At 40.5% G+C, this 17,109-nt stretch overlaps 2 protein-coding genes across 2 annotated transcripts; one reads left to right on the forward strand and one right to left on the reverse strand.

Annotated features, from left to right (window-relative positions):
• The first annotated feature begins 347 nt into the window (after positions 1-347).
• Positions 348-7,092, forward strand: gpr174 (G protein-coupled receptor 174). The gene is made up of 4 exons (XM_034121157.1): positions 348-584; positions 820-980; positions 4,217-4,644; positions 5,407-7,092. Exons 3-4 carry the CDS (start codon positions 4,441-4,443, stop codon positions 6,211-6,213), a joined length of 1,011 nt encoding a protein of 336 aa, XP_033977048.1. The 5' UTR covers positions 348-584; positions 820-980; positions 4,217-4,440; the 3' UTR covers positions 6,214-7,092.
• Positions 7,093-7,301: 209 nt separating this feature from the next.
• LOC117475071 (integral membrane protein 2A-like) lies at positions 7,302-15,537 on the reverse strand. The gene is made up of 6 exons (XM_034121158.1): positions 15,273-15,537; positions 14,740-14,877; positions 11,557-11,736; positions 10,571-10,681; positions 9,303-9,447; positions 7,302-8,677 (listed from the first exon to the last, which is right to left on the reverse strand). The coding sequence occupies exons 1-6, from the start codon at positions 15,342-15,344 to the stop codon at positions 8,583-8,585; spliced, it is 741 nt and encodes a 246-aa protein (XP_033977049.1). The 5' UTR covers positions 15,345-15,537; the 3' UTR covers positions 7,302-8,582.
• Between the last annotated feature and the right edge of the window lie 1,572 nt (positions 15,538-17,109).

The following is a 17,109-nucleotide window of genomic DNA, read 5'->3' on the forward strand; positions in this document are numbered from 1 at the left end:
TCTGATTCACACGACCAAAATATGTTACGCCAGGAACTGTTTATATTGTATAAAATAATGAAGATAATGTATTGGGATATATCTAAGAGAAAGACACCAAAAACAGCTTAAAAAGGCCCCCTAAAAAAGTCTGTGTCTATTTTAAGTGTGGATACTCAGTCATGGTATATAACAATCTTTTCATCTGTCATTAAAAGGAAATGCATGGCTTGTCAATGTTTCTCACAAAGGGAAAAGTTGCCATAATAGCAGAAGTAATGGTGTCAAAATTCTTGTAAACCACACCCCCGCACTCACAGGAAGCCCTGTGTGTGATGAAACCCCCAATACAGCAGAGACACAGACAGAGAGAGAGGTACAGACAGAACATGAGTACAAAGCAGGAAATAACTTGTGAATACAGAAGAAAAAACTGAGTGGAAATTGGATAGGAGGAGCAGAAAACGTGATTAGCGTGAGAGAAAAGAAAAGGCGGGACAGAAAGAATATAGTGTTAGAAGGGGGGAGGAGGGAGGGGGATGTAACGACTGATGCTTCACCCTCCTGCAGTTTGATGCGACGCAGCCTCGAGCCTGAAGACAGAGGTGAGATATTCATTGTCTATTCCTTTAAAACTAAAAAACAGCGTTTGTGTGAGAGGCTGTAACAGCTGGATGCCTTCAGAGTGGAGTCATGCCTCATGGGGGACCCTCGCATGTTTCCCCAACGTGAGGAATGTGTGTTATGTTGAGGGTGTGAATGTGTGTTTGCAGGCCAGTGTCAGGCAGTGTCAGGCTGTTCCTTTATAGGGATCATGACATGTTTTGTGTGTTGATTCAGCAACACATGGAGGGACCTGGGTGCTGATCAACGAGGCAAGATGTCATATCAGAGCGGAAAAGCTACAAGGCACCAAAAGCCCACAAAGGGGTGAATCACGGAGGATGGGACCATGCCTTTCCATTGGCAAGATCTGATGAATAAAACTTCTGAATCCTAAGGTAGGAGTGCAACTCTTTTACGCAAAACAATAATATAGCTCGACAAGGTCCAGAGATTACCATAACACCATGACAACACCACAATAAGCCCAAAGAAGGAAATAGCCTGATTCATGTTAACACACTACCAATGAGAGAAGCACTTTGTACGTGCAGGGTGAGGGTAATGACAGGGGATTCACACCAAAACAGTCACACATAGGTCAAAGGTCAGTGAGGCTTGAAGGCAAATGGCTTGCCATAACTGAGGGTCCACTGGGACATGTTCCTCAGTGCTGTGAAGTAGTATACAAGCCATCAGGGAGAAGAGGCTAGTTTATATATTTACAAATTCTAAATTCTTCATCTTGGTAACCTCGACCCTGGGAAGTACTTAAGTACAATTATGAGGACATTTCACTTTGCTCAGTTTTTGGAAGTTATTCAACTTTGTATCAGCATATCATGCGATCATTGGCCCCTGTGTACAGACAGGGGCCACCACCTCTCGTTCAAGGGAAGAAAACACAGTCTTTTTGTTGTTATGTGTCTTTTTGTAGTTGTTTTTGTAGTTGGTTGGTGTTTCTGTTTTTTTTGTATCTCTTTGTAGTTTGTTTGGAGTCCTTTTGTAGTTGTTTTGTGTCCTTTTGTAGTTGTTTTGTGTCCTTTTGTAGTTGTTTGTGTCCTTTTTTGAGTGTTTTGTGGTTGATTTGAGTCTATTTTTAATAGTTGTAAGTCTCTTTGTGATTGTTTGTATCTATTTGTAGTCATTTCGAGTCTCTTTGTGATTGTTATATGTCTTTTTGTAGTTTTTCAGTTTCTCTTTGTAGTTGTTTTGTGTCTCTTTAAAGTTGTGTTGTGTTTGAAGGTTGTTTTGTGTGTCTTTGGGATGGTTTTCTGTCTCTGTGGTTGTTTTGTATCTCTTTGTAGTTTGTTTGGAGACCTTTTGTAGTTTCTTTGTGTGTCTTTGTAGTTGTTTTGTGTGTCTTTGTAGTTGGTTTGTGTCCGTAAGTCGTTGTCTTTTTTGATTGTTTTGTGGTTGATTTGTGTCTGTTTTTAATAGTTTTGAGTCTCTTTGTGATTGGCTTGTGTCTTTTAATAGTTTGTTTTGTGTCTCCTTGAGTAACATTTTGTAGGTGAAGAAGACATGGTATAAGCTTATGAAACACAACATTGTTAAAGGTTAAACCCAGTGGTTTGCAAGTTTTTTGGCTTGTGACCTCTTACAACAATGCAAAGTGTTTGGGCTTCAAATGTTATTTTAAAGGTATGAGGCAGATTGTTTTTCCTTCCCTCTCCCATAAATGATACACCCTTAGATCTATCTTGTGACCCTTAAGAGGGGCCTGATCCCTACAATGGGAACCACCTAACTTGACTACGTAACAGAAAAAGGTGACTTCCAAATTGTTGCATCAGTATTAGTTTCTTATTTCTGGTGATCTACTGAATAATGCTACATCAGTCAGCAGAACGACTACTTTCATTTATTTTATTTGTAAAGCAGGCCATTTAATTATTTACATTGATGTAAAGGATCTGAAAACTAAGCTTGTAGTGTGACCTCGGCGGCACACTTTCATTCAAATCTCCCATCAGTAATATCACTCGGTCTGCCTATTTCCATCTACGCAACATCAACCGCCTCCGCCCGTCCCTTAACCCTAAGACCACCGCCATTCTTGTTCACACCCTGGTCACTTCCCGCATCGACTACTGCAACTCCCTTCTCTTTGGTCTCCCTCTCAAATCCATCCACAGACTTCAACTGGTTCAGAACTCTGCCGCCCGCATCATCACCAGAACCCCCTCCATTAACCACATCACTCCTGTTCTTCAGCAACTTCGCTGGCTCCCCGTCAAATCCTGTATCACCTTTAAGGCCATCCATAACCTCACTCCTCTGTACCTCTCCGACCTCCTGCACATCAACACACCCATCCGCACACTCAGGTCTTCTGCTTCCCTCAACCTCACTGCACCCCCCTTCCGTTTAACCACCATGGGGTCTAGAGCCTTCAGCCGCTCTGCACCCCGCCTCTGGAACTCCCTCCCACCTGACATCCGCAACATGACTCTCTCCCCATTTTCAAATCACGCCTCAAAACACATCTCTTCACACTCGCATATCCACCCTGATCATTATCCATCACACATCCTCTGTTTTTATTTATTTGGTTATTTGATTGATTGATTTATATACTGCATTGTCTTGTTTATGTTTCTTATGCTGGTGTTATCTATTGTGTATCTTGTTTTTTATGTATTTGTACGGCGACCTTGAGAGCCTTGAAAGGCGCCTATATAAAATAAATGAATTATTATTATTATTATTACTTCCCTTACAAATACTAAAACAGTAACATACTGACTGTGTATTTGCCGATGTTTAAGTACATCCTCAAAAGTTTAGGGCAGATATTCAAATGCGCGTCATCAGTACCATTTATGTCACATAGTTTCCTTGCTGCTCGACAAGCTTCTCTAAACTCCCTGTGATTAAAAATGCTCTGTAAAAAGCTTTGGAAGTGAAAGACCAGAACAATAAAAACAAAAACATTTATTTCTTATTTTGGAATGACAGTTTTTAAGTTGTGTAGTTTGAACTAAATCAGGTCAGAAATGACTAATGATGAGTCCAAGATTTTTGGGAAAACCCCAGCTGAACCAGTGTAGACCTACTCGTGCTTACAGCAGTGGGTGGATGACACCTACAAAGCTTGTCAAATATTTCCATTTGAGGAAATCAATGTTGCAGGGTGTGAGGCTACCTTCAAATGTATAGCACTTGAATTACCATCATTTAAATGTTCATGTCAAAGAGGATCATGGAGGTGTCACTTATTCAAACTGTGAATGCAACACAAAAAGTGTTGTTTGTGTTGGTGTGACTGCCTAACCACACCAGTTTCACTGACGCCTCCCTCCAGGCGTTTCACACTAGCTCATTGTACTCTGTTGTGCAGGTGTAGATACAGTGAACACTATGTGGGACATTATAGCATCAACTTCTCTGTGGGTTTGCATATTTACTGTAAACGCCACTGCAAAAGTTGCAATCAAACACAAAAGGCTTTTTATGTTGTGCACCGTTTCAACAGGTGACCTGTCGAGCTAAAGCGTGGTTGGGACCCAATGCTGTAAAATGAGAAGTGTTTATGAGAGGCAAAATGTTTTTACATGATGCCTCACGCAATATGTAAAACATGATGCTGGTATAGGATGATTTAGTAACCCTTTATTTTGTTCTCTTTTAGAGTGCCGTGTACCTGGGATCGATTGCAGTTTGAAACATCAAGAGTCTATCAGCGTTGGACCATTAATATATTTCACCCAAGAGCAAACCCCTACGCGCCATAATGGAGAGCATTGGCGATCACCTCCGTTCCCATGCTTTAAGCATCGTTTCTGATTCAAGCATCCTGTGAATGCACCAGGCAGCTTGTCCTTACAGTAAACAGTGAACAGCCCTTGGCTTAAGATGAACTTTGCCAACAACAACAACAACTGTACTGAAGATCTCCAGGCGTACCAGCACCAACTGTATGCGGTGGTGTACAGTGTGATCTTAGCGCCAGGCCTGCTGGGAAATGTGCTGGCACTCTGGGTGTTCAAGGTTTACATCAGAGAAACCAAGAAGGGGGTGGTGTTCATGATTAACCTGGCTGTGGCCGACCTGCTGCAGGTAAAGATTCTATGTTTTTTATTGGATTGTGCCAGTCAGAGTATTTATATATGTATCCGCAATTTGTCTCATCTTTAATCTTATCTGACAAAAATGACTTTTTACCGTTGACATTTCCTGTGTTCTGCAGCTAATGATTATATAACACTGAAGATGTTTTACAACACACTATAATGTAGGTGTAAGCAGATATAAGGGCATGTTTTAGTGTTGAATGTATTCATCAACAATCATAAACATTTTTAGTCAAGGTTTTCTGATTCCCGACTGGTGGAATTTGAGTTAGTTGCAGCCACTAAGTAAAGGTCCATCTATACAGCAAACAAGTTTTAAAACGATTGGGAGTGAGGCATGGCAGGTTGCGCAAGCTAGCTAATTCTTGTCTCGTGAAATCTGATAAGCAGTCACTTCAGCCAAATCAGTAGCCCATATCGTATTTTCAAAGATACTGTAACTGTCATAGGGTCTGTTTGTATTCTGTTTATAAAAAGAAAGGTTAAACTAAATGTAATGGTCTTTAAAAAAGACAAAACATTTATTTTACAAGTTTGCAAAGTTGTGGACAACCTCAAGTTGATGGTTTATTTACCAAATAACTCCAAGGGAAATGTATCTTCCAGGTATAAAGAAATAATTACTAACCTTTGAGAAGCTTTTCAAAAATGCATTCCAAGGTTCAGTGGGAGTCAAATCAAATGTGTCGTCTACATGTTGTTTTAGTTCTTCTTCTGCGACCATCTTGACACCCTCTGCTCTCCTCAGGTGCTCTCGCTGCCTCTGCGGATCTACTACTACCTCACCAACACCTGGCCCTTTGGTCACCCTATCTGCATGATATGCTTCTATCTCAAGTACGTCAACATGTACGCCTCCATCTTCTTCCTGGTGTGTGTCAGCGTGCGTCGCTGTCAGCTCATCATGCGTCCGCTGAGGTTCAACTCGTCCAAGCAAAGAGGAGATTTGGTAATATGTGCCGTTGGCTGGCTGTTAGTCTGCCTGTGCTGCCTGCCCTTTCCTCTCCTGAGGAACCCCAGCAATGAAACAGACGTTAATTCAAGTCTCCACAACTCGGGCTCGGACTTGTGTTTCTCAGAGCTGCCAATGAGGACGGTCAGTGTTCAAGCCGCCTGGGTGCTCCTCATCCTCGCAGAGCTAATGGGCTTCATCGTTCCTCTTATCCTAGTGTTAGGCTGCACCTTTCTGACTGCTGGCAGTCTTCGGGACTCCACGGCGTGGGCAATTCCTGACCGGGGGGAGAAGAGGAGGGCTTTACGGATGGTGCTTAGCTGTGCTCTGGTCTTCCTAGTGTGCTTTGCTCCTTACCATGTCACCATGCCCCTGGACTTCTTGGTTAAAGCTGACGCCCTGAGCAGCTGCGCCTTAAGGGACTTGATTCTGCGATGTCACCCCATCACCCTCTGCCTAGCCAGCCTGAACTGTAGCCTGGACCCACTCATGTACTATTTCACAACTGATGAATTCTGGAGGCGACTGAGCAAGCCGGAGATACCAGAGACTTTAAACAGGCGCCTGTCCTGTATGACTGGGGGAGAGAATACAGAGAACTAGTAACTCTTAGAACTCTCTTATTGATGAAGGACCTGAGATAAATATACACTCCTAAATCTAAGGATAGCTTGTATAGTTAACGTGAAAACTGGTAAGTGCAGGGTCCTACTGCATAACTTGAGACTGGGCCCAGCTCCCTCAACAGACTCTTACGGGGCCCTAGCATAAAGAAGGAAGACATTTATGCAAGAGGACAATTATCAGGTTACGATTGCCTGAGTTAGTTAGTTGGAATTAGCACATGACCTGCGAAAAAAACACAAATAACATAACCTACTATACAACCAACTGTAAGACTAACTGTAAGTTAAGCAGCAAATTATTATGAACTAACCCTATAACTTTGCTAACTTTAGCTAGCCATGTTTATGTTGTTAGCAATGTCAACATTAGCTTAAATGGATACATTAAAGGTTTGGTATATTTTACTGGTGTGCTTTGTTTGCTAACGACATTAACGTAGCTTGCTAACCTTCGCAAACATAAGGTTGGTAGCTTACACGTTATTTGCTGCTTGACAATACATGACCTAACTCTCTTGGTTACAGTTTTAACAGATTGTACATGTTTTCCGTAGTTTTATTGGTGGAGCTTGTTATTAACGTGATGGACTTAAAACTGTAGAACATAATTATGCTCAGCTAGAATCTTTCATTTATTATCGATAAGCGACACAAACACACTCTGCAACATTATATAGTGGCATGTAAATGTTATTTATTCACAAGTGTGTGATTACGTGGATTTGCGTTCCATTTCGAGGTGGGCCCGGGCCAGGAGTTCTGCAGAGGGACGCTATTGAAAAATAAGGGATTCAGTTTCAAAAAGCCAACTATTTTTCTATTTCTATTTTAATAAAAGATGTCTGTTCTTTCAAAATGTGTACCACCTTGGTGAAGACTGAGCCGTTCCTGTTTATGAATGATGAACATGTCATCAGTGCCAACATCTCTAAAAGGCAACAGGAAATACAGAATACAGGCAAACCCTTAAACCAGCTAAATGTTCCAGTTGTTTGTATCGTAGGATAAGCTTACAGCTCGCAGTGGTGGTGCTGGAAATTGAGTAATAAGTGAAGAGACAGAATATTCAGTAGGTAAAGAAATGCAACTTTATTCAGCAACAAAGTTAATTAATTTCAGTAGCTGCACACAACATTATTTTTGTATCTATTTTTCTAGCACTGTTAGACAGAAAACACATTTTTACACACACATTTCCTGTCTGATTGTCTTTCTGTGCAGGCATTGAGTGCGAACAATTGAAAATCTTTTGAAGTAATTTGGCAAAAGGCCATTTTTTTTTTTGAATACCTTCAAGCTTAAGGGCTTTCAAAATCAATGACAATTTTTACAAACATATTGTTCCTGTGACAGTTTTAAACATATGGAGTTTTCCGAAACTTGTAGCAACCTGTAAAGCTACATAGGATTCATAAATAAGAATTTAAAAAACGGACATAAAGAATACTTCTTCAATTTGGTCAAATTTCCATATAGCTCATTCACTTCTTTAGCTCGTCAACAATCCTTCAAGTTTTTTTTTGTCACAAATGAAGTCTCTACACAAACACAAAGTCACTGACTGCCCTGTCAGGTATGAAACCGTTAATTACATAAAATCTTCACACAGCAGGACAGCAGTGGCCCCATGGAGCAGCAGGGCACTCTGGGAAATATCTACAAAGGTGCCTGAGAGCTCGGGGCTCAAGCGTCTCTGGGACCAGACAGACGACCATGTTACATGCGTACTGCAGCTGTACTGTACCTTACATTTCCTGGGTGACTTGTGCTATATCACACTATAACATATAGTAGATCTTGTCTGCTCTAATAACCCCATTAAAAGCGGGAACAGTAGGCTGACACACAGACAGGACTGTTATGAATGACTTCTCAGTATCACGAGGATATTCAGTAGTAAGACTAACAACTCTCATCCGGAGGTGAGTGGATGTTGCAACACATTAACGACGACTAGATAATTAAAAAGGAAGCTACAGCAACAGAAACCAACATAACAAATTAAACTTAGTATATCTTTAAAGAGCAGGGTAACGCTGGTTATTAGTACAAGACCAACTAGTGAGTACTTTAGCAAGAGGGGAAAACAGCAGAGGAGGGGGGTCAGGCTGTATAACGCTGTAAATTAAATTCACTTATCACAAGGGTTAAAGCAAGGGGAGGAAAAACTGAGTATTTTACAAAAGTAACTTTCTGCTGAAAGCTGTTCCCTCCTTCCTCCCACTCTGTCTGTCTGTCTGTCTGTCTCTCTCTCTCTCTCCCTATCTCTCTCCCTATCACACTCTCTCTCTCTCTCTCTCTTTCTTTCTCTATATCTCTTTTGCTCGCCTGCTTCGTGTTTTCCCATCAAGCCTTGCAGATCCTGGTCTCCGTCACAAATTTGTTCTCAAAGTGGTGGATGGTGAAGCATTCGTCTGTGGAACGCTTCTGGATGCCTCCACCTGACAAGACAAAAACATTACGACTAATTATTAAAATGGCAAAACTGACACTAAATAAAATCAATAGCTGAAAATCTTAACACTTATTTACAGCCCTTCTAAAGTGGTCCTCAGTATGGACAGGTACTAAAAATAGTTGAGTTAAATTCAAAATTAGCTTAATGTGGTTTAATGTGGAGGAAACGCTACTTAGCAAAGTGGAAGTGAAAACAAAATGTCTGTTAGCTCAACTTGAATAAGATGAAGTGTGGTTGCGTTATTTGGTTTGATATAGATGTCAGCTATTAAATGCAAGTTGACAACTGCTAAGACAAAAGCCTTCTATGATGTTCAGAGACAAATATGTTTAAAACTGCCTCTAAAATGTCCCTTCTGGGCACAAGCAGCAGTGTCAGAATTGTAGCCCAAACAAAGCAAGTAGAATTCTTATTTCAGCTTAATTTTAACATCATTTTGTTAAATAAAATGTATTTTCCACAATTTCACAAGTATATCAACTAGTTTAGGATGATGTCAACTTAAAGGAAACACCTTATGGTACTTTTAATATTATTGAAGCTTATCAGTTTAAAATAAAAAATAAAAAATTCAAAATATCAGTTTTAGCTGTACAGTCCATCCAGACCTGGCAGGCTGGAGCGGCGCTGCATTCTGTACGTGTCCTTCCCCTCACACAGCCGGCGGATGTAGAAGCCCAGAGGCTTAATGTCATCGATGCGCTCCGTCACCACCAAGTCCTCGTGCACCAAGTAGCTGCGGTAAGAGCCGGACTGGGACAAAAAGAAGGGTTTAGGACACATCTTCAAAAGCACTTTTATTAGTTTTCATCAAAGAAAAGCAGCTCAGTGAACAAGCCAAGTGTGAGGGACAGACTTTGTCTAATTAATGATTCATCACCAAACTTCTGTATTTGTTGAAACACTTCTACATTTGATAATGATATTCGCTGATTGCACCACCACCCACGCTGTACAACATGTCCTGGTGGAGAACTCCGTGACTATGACTTTTTTTGACTAGCTACACTTTTTGTGGCTACATACAGCTCTCAAACCTCTGATATTGCTCAACTCTCGCACAAACTAAAATGCTGTTGCATCAACTGATGATGTTCATGTTCATATATTGTTGAGACTTGTCATATAAAAACTCAGGTCGTTTTATTTTTAATGAAATAATGATACCAAAACCTAACTATCTATAGTCAAAATGTCAACCTCATGGCTCTAGGGATGGCAAGCTTACATCAGGTCCATTGTGTAACTTGCAAAACACTTTGGTTTATGAGTAACATGTTGCAAAATTAGCATTATTCCAATTAGCCTCAGACTTCCTTCCTGTTTAGTGCATAAGTCATATGGTCAAATGTAAGTTTTATCTATCTAGCATTCTAACATTAGCATTTAGTTCAAGTGATCTGTGCCTCAGTAGCCTAACAATCATGGCTGTAGACTGTATAGTCTTGTTACTTTAAAAATTCAGCGACATTTAAAGTGTTCCACTGTAGATTTTAATTTAGTCTTCTACTTGGTCACCTATCACATATTTAAAGAGAGTGAAAGAGTTTCATTATGCAAGTAATACATTCTGATGGAGATTACTCATGCAGTGCTGCTAACACTGAATGTCGGGGGATAGTGGAAGATGATGTAGGCTGGATTTTTTTTACTCAACAAATTACACACATGACAGATTTGCAGAGGATTAAAGCACAGACAATATATGGAATGACTATAAACCCCCTGGATTTCACCAGGTAATATGAAGTGCTTAATATTAGGGCTTATGCCTGAGTGAGAGCGCTGTGCCGGTGTGGTTTCTCCTCCATCATGAAGCTACGCCTCTCTACAGCCGGCTGCATCCTGAGATGGTGCCGTGCTGATCATGACTCACCATCAGCTGGGAGAACAGGTCGATGAGGTCCTGAGGGGGGAGCACCACCGAGGTGTTCAGAGGGATCACAAAGCACGTCCTCAGAGTCAGGTCCAGATATGCCGTCAGCTTCTGCTCACACACACATATGAAGAAATCAGGAAAGAGTTTAAAGTACATTAACAGTATGTACAATACTGTGTGTGTGTGTGTGTAGGCCGGTCACAATTACGACTTTGTTGGACGATATGTGACCCGCTCTAACAAAATCAGTCAGATGTCGCAACGGCTCATTCATGGGTTTATGTTTAAAACTTGTGTCATGGTCGTTTTGGGGTTTTGGTTGATTTTAAACAAACAAAGTCTTGGCTTTTAGAATATAATACTCTTACCACCATATTCAGATGATAATCACATTCTTAAAGCTGATAAAGGCAAGATAACAAGATCACCGATCATTCTTCTCATACAAACTTTAACTTATATTCTTTAGAAAAATTGACTTCAAACTTTGAAGGCCTTTTTTCTCAGAATTGGAAACTTCTATTTCAATGTATGCAGCTCAAATGTGTTTCAGAGACAATGTTTTGATTTTGATGGAGAAAGCCACGTAGATTCTCCCAGAAATAATTGTATTGTCCTTTTAAGACCATCCAATACCACTAATAAAATGTTTGTTTAATGGCATTAAAATTCAATTACGCCCTTTTAAAAAGAGAACTTTTAATTCTTAAGAAGACTATAGGCACTGGAATTGGAATGTATTAAAATACCCTAAATCACTAAATCATAAATAAAGCGTAACCACACAACCAAAACAATAAATAAAATAGTCTCTTGGAGTCTGTTTTTAAAAAATGTGCCATGTCTGAACGATGCCAAATCTTGTAATGGAAAGGAAAACCTTCTGCTATTTTGTTCAGGCATTATATTGGCTATAAACTCCTATGTAAACACAACAGGCAATATTTCGTTCAGCAAAAAAAATGGTGGAGATGTTCAGATACCCTGTTGAAGTCATGAAGGATGTAGGCGGGGTCCCCGGCTCTGAAGCGGGGAGGGGGCACGCTGATGACGGCCATGCTGTCAGAGATCTCCACCTCCTCCTCCACCTGGGGCAGGTAGTAGGGCTGGCTCTCCCCCCCGGAGGACACGTCACTGAACTGCATGGCACCGTGGTACATCCTCTGGAGAACACAAACACACAATATCAGATGACTTCCTTGTTAACACATGTACTGTGATTTTGTGGTGGTCTCAGAATACTTGACATTATCAAGATTGGGTTTTGACAGTTACTCTCCTTGAAAAATTAAATAAAAAAATTAAAGAATAAAAATCTTTATATTAACATAAGAAGTTAAAGCAAGAATGAGCAGTAAAAAGATAAAAATTAAAATGTATAAAGATTTATAAAAACAAGAACTTCAAAAGTTTAAATAAAATGGAATGGAATATAGTATGTGCACATTCATCTACAACATATGACCTTTATATTACAATATATACAAAAGGTGTATTAGTATTAATAATATATTAATGCTGAATTGGCTTAATTTTGTATCTCTGCTTTCTTCAGCTGCATTGCGAGTATTTCAGTGAGGGGTCACGTTCAGAACATTATAAGACATTGTTAAACAGGAACCACAACTCGTGCCACTGAAGTACGCTGTTGTGTTTAACGCATGGTGAGGTGGGTCTCTGCAACCACAACTCGTGCCACTGAAGTACGCTGTTGTGTTTAACGCATGGTGAGGTGGGTCTCTGCAACCACAAGTGCGTCAACTGGTCTAACACTGAAGCAGCCGATATGACCTCACTACCTGTCGGCTCTGCGAACAAACAGCACTAGTCTTAATAAACAAATAACATACTGCAGCAGTATGGTTTGCAGTGGCACCATTTCATTGTTTCTGCATAGAAGCTTCAGGATTTGGTGAAAGGTTCTCACTAAGCTAAAAGCTGCATTAAAAGACCACTAGAGGGCAGCCAGTACTCTCACTTTCAATATTGTACATTTGGAGAAATTGTAACTATCTTTTTTGCAGGTTTTTTTCATGACCAATGTTGCTCAATGTTGTAGACTGATGTTTTATTCTCAGTACAATTTGTAGAATCATACGTGTGATATGTATTCATCACTACAGTATTTATTCTACTGTACAGTATATAATCTTGCATTTTTTTGTATCCAAGTCTATATTCATGCATTTGACTTGCACCATTATATTACTTGCACTATTTTCTTTAATCACAACATTTTACTTCCTTATTTCTTTAATGTCTTAAGTACATTTTATGTTGCACTGTCAGAGAAGCATGAGGCTTATGGTGTTCATTGCCAACAACTACAGTGTAGCTGTTAAGACAGTTTGACAAGCAAATTCATGTACTAATGTGATTAGATACAAACAAATAAAAATAATTAGGGCAAGAATAAGGTTAACTAATTTAATGTATGAGTGGAATAAAGCTCCTAAACAAAGTTGAATTTCATATGAAGTGTTAATGCATTGTATTAATAGTTAAACAAGCCATTTTAGGCTTTGCTTTATTCGCATAAGAAAACCTTAGGGGCACAGATATTGAATGCAAGAACTCGTAACGAACAACGCAGCAAGACTTAAAAAGATTAAGTCTGCACTTTCTCTGAAGACGGAAGCGAGCAACAGTCAGCATTTTAGTTTCCCGCCAAGGCAAGAGTGTTGATCAGCAGTGAAACCGCCTCAATAACTCTTACCCAACTGAAATAAAAGCAAATCAAATACTATTGAGAATGAGGCCAACAATTTCAGTGGAACCAAAGTGCAGTGTTTCAATATAACCTGAGGGACAGAGCAGGTAGAGCTTGCCGATGTGGAAGTGAATCTTTTGGCATCTTGTGATTCTAAGTCTACTCCTGGGTTCATGATTCACTTAAAAAAAGAATACGCAGTTCAAAATTGAATCTGGATTCAGAGCATAAGGTTATTTGAGATCTACTCCAGTCCGCTGTGGGCTAATAGAAGTGGTTTGACAAAAGATGGCATGACGGCAGAATGTAGGGCTGTGCAATTAATCGTATTTTAAATCGCAATTACGATTTTGGCCTGCCACAATTACGAAAACAACATAATCGAAAAAAACGATTATTTTTGCTTTGCTAGGTTGTGACAACATATTTGATCTAATTTATTTGTATTTATCATATGTATATACGTTTAGTAGCTTGTTGAAGTGTGCTCCTAAATATTTGTTGATTGGTATTTATTATTTTGATATTATTTATTTAAATGTAAATATAAATGTATCATTTCTTTTATTTATTGTTTTTTCAGTTGAATTATACGTTCAGGGTAATCAAATTATTATTTGTATTTTTTTTAAAGTTCAATAAATTGATGTTTTCAAAGTCAATGAATAATCGTATTTAATAATCGTGATGTCAATTATTGACCAAAAATAATCGTGATTATGATTTTTGCCATAATCGCACAGCCCTAGCAGAATGTGTATAATATATTTTATTAACATATTTTTTAAAGTTTTATAAACTGATTACAATTGCACAAAGGCAGACCTAAAATACCTTTAATTTAACATGTATTCATGTTAAGTTTTAACATTTAAACAATCTTTTTACTAAAATTGGTCTAGCATTTCTCAATTTGCGATTGAGAAATCTGCGACTTTAATACAAATATTTTACAAAAATAAAATTGCTGCCTGTAACAGGAATAAATGGGTAGGATGAGGATAGCTGCCTTTTAGTTTCTCTTGTCAATTGCAAAAATAAATGTACACAAAATAACTCCCTTGTCTTTGCAATGCCCCCTAATGTGCCCTTCTAACTGACACAGCATGATGAAGTGTGAAATAGGCTGCCCCACATAGTAATAAACTGTTGCCTTCTGGATTTTAATGTAAAAATGTGTACAAACATTGATAGCGAATTGAAATGCAGATTAAACATTTCGACAAATGCTGTAGTGTCAAAGGAGCTCATTTGAACACTGTGTGCGACTTCACATTCTCTGTGTCTCTTACATAAACTGTAATATATGGATCACATGACAGACCCTGTGGCATCTCTAGGCCTACCCATGTCAGGTGGACTGCCCCAGTGTGAGTTTCAGAACAACAATACTTAGAAAACTCCAATACTAACCCTCCTTGGTAATATCAATATGAACAAACACACACATGTTTACCTTTGGGGTGAAATATCGATAGAGACATGCTCCCCCCACGATGAGCCCGCTGAGGATGAAGGCGATGCCCAGCAGGGTGAGCAGGCAGCGACCTGTGGAGCCCTCGATGCCCACCGGAGCAGAGGCCAGCTCAGGATCCTAACACACACACACACACACACGCAATGCCGTCAGCAAATCCACTGTAAACCCATAACATTACATGCATTTAATATCAACATTCAACACATACAGCTTTGAATCAGCCATCTCTAATCCCGTGAATGTTTGGCCTGTGCAGAACAGCTGTGTTGATGTTCAGAAGATGGGCGGTCCCATTTTGTGCTGCTGTATCAGGTGCAGTATAGCACGCCAATCATTAAGCCGAACACACTGCAAACCTTAATATAATGTTAACAAAATGCTACAGAATATGCATTAAAGGCACATAGGAGTCCACGTTTACAGTAGAGTGCCGGCGGTCTGTGCAGGCCTGCTACTACCAGGCTAATGACGGACACCGGGCTGCATCGCTCTGAATCCCGTTAGCTCACCTTCTCAGCGGCGGGTACCTCTTTGCCCAGCGCCTTCTGCGCCAGAGCTGAGTTAAAAGCTATCTTCACCATACTGCTGGTGGAGAGGAACCGTCAGCTCGGGTTTCTTGTATAAATAGGAGAAAGGAGAGTGTCGGTGCGACCAGACAGCAGACAGACTCGTTTACTCTCGGCAGCTCCGCACTGTGACGCACTTTGCAAGCACGGCTTTATTTACAGCTTCCGGTGGCTGGAGGGGATTAGGACATCCAGAGCGGAAGCTAGAAACACTGCATAAAATGTAAGATAAATGACATATATAAACAGCTTGCACCAGAGGTAATTTAGACGACCTTTATTGCTGGTTTGACAGTGACCACTGAAACAATTTATGGCTTCATTTATTGCCTCCAGCATCCTCTCTTGAGAGTTCCTTTGTGTAGCTTTGCCGCCATCTTGTGGCCGCCAATGGAAGCAACCCATATTTTTGTGTCATTCTAATGCTCCCTATCAGGAAAAATCTGTTTCCTATTCAGATTTGACCAAACCTAATACCACAAGACGTGAACTATTTACACTTTTGGTTAAGGCTGTCTCTCTTTACTTTATTATGTACAGCACATGACACAAAAATGACTCAATTCTAATGCACATAATGTAATGAAAATTATATTTTGAGTGTATATAGTAGACCATTCATCTCTGTGAATATTCCACTCTGTAAACTGACTCTGTAAATATATTCCCTCCTACAGGCCGGGCACTACCTGCCAGTGCGATTGCCCACTCAATGACACACAGTACGCCGCCTTCACTGCGCTGTGTGGAAACACAGGCCTGTTCCAAGGCTGTACTGTATGTCTGACACATATCCTCAATCCTCTGGTCTGTGGTGGTCCCCTGCTTCCTCTGCTTACACTCTCCTGACTTGGTTTAAGTTGTATGTACGAGTAAATAAACACTTACTGCTGCACCAGCGCTCTAATTCCACGCAACTCGGTGGCATCTCTCCAGCCCTCTCTGCGCTGCAACTGTACCCCATGCATCTCACAAACACACACATAAGCACACACGCACACTGCGAGGCTATGATATTTCCTCTGTTTAACAGACAGATTGGACCGGTAATCACCACTGAAAGGTACATAAACAGAGCAGCTGATTTCTGTACCTAACTCCCCCTCCGTGCACAGAAACTGACTCTCCCTGAAAACCCTAAGTGGTCCTGAAGGCTTGTTTATGGGCTCATCTTACGCTGTGTTTGATCTGAGAGCTTGCCCACACATGCATGCGTGGACACACACACACACACACACACACACACACACACACACACACACACACACACACACACAGCAAGAGAGAGGGAGAGCCAGCATTAACAGTAATAGCTGAGATGATAAACAAAGGACTTAGATTTAATCCTGAGGGCTTCTCAGCATCACACACAAAAAGAGGAAGAGGATAGAGCCAGGAGGCAACCGCACTTATGATTAGGGGTAAAGCGTGGAGGCAGGTGGGGGGTGTCATGGAGATATTCTGGGGGAAAGTAGAGTGATGACTGGGAAAAGCACAAAGTTACAGGGAGAGGCAGAGCAATCTGCAGTGTCTGATGCTTGAGTGAGTTTTCCGGGGAGCTGATTAACGGCAGATTAAACTAGCTGTCCGTCCAGTTTACGTCTCAAACTCTATAACAGGCCTGCTAGCTAGAATTTCTGTGCCTCTCAGACTGAAAAGAGCAAAACATACACAAATGGACACCCGTCTTTTTGTGCACATGCACACAGAGGCAGCGGGCGTCATAATGCTGGATGGCAGGCGTGCATGATGGAGTTTGAATGTTTCCCTGTGGTCTGCA

This window comes from Trematomus bernacchii, unplaced genomic scaffold (genome assembly GCF_902827165.1).
Source record: "Trematomus bernacchii unplaced genomic scaffold, fTreBer1.1, whole genome shotgun sequence".
In the NCBI taxonomy this organism is placed as follows: Eukaryota; Metazoa; Chordata; class Actinopteri; order Perciformes; family Nototheniidae; genus Trematomus; species Trematomus bernacchii.

Excerpts from the sequence above, each read along its gene's own strand:
- gpr174 (XM_034121157.1), top strand. The coding sequence starts at position 4,441 with ATGAACTTTGCCAACAACAACAACAACTGTACTGAAGATCTCCAGGCG. Across the intron at positions 4,645-5,406 it reads CTGTGGCCGACCTGCTGCAG|GTGCTCTCGCTGCCTCTGCG; the intron begins GTAAAGATTCTA and ends TGCTCTCCTCAG.
- LOC117475071 (XM_034121158.1), bottom strand. The coding sequence starts at position 15,344 with ATGGTGAAGATAGCTTTTAACTCAGCTCTGGCGCAGAAGGCGCTGGGC. Across the intron at positions 10,682-11,556 it reads TCCTTCATGACTTCAACAGG|AAGCTGACGGCATATCTGGA; the intron begins GTATCTGAACAT and ends GTGTGTGAGCAG. Across the intron at positions 8,678-9,302 it reads GCGCCGCTCCAGCCTGCCAG|GTGGAGGCATCCAGAAGCGT; the intron begins GTCTGGATGGAC and ends TTGTCTTGTCAG.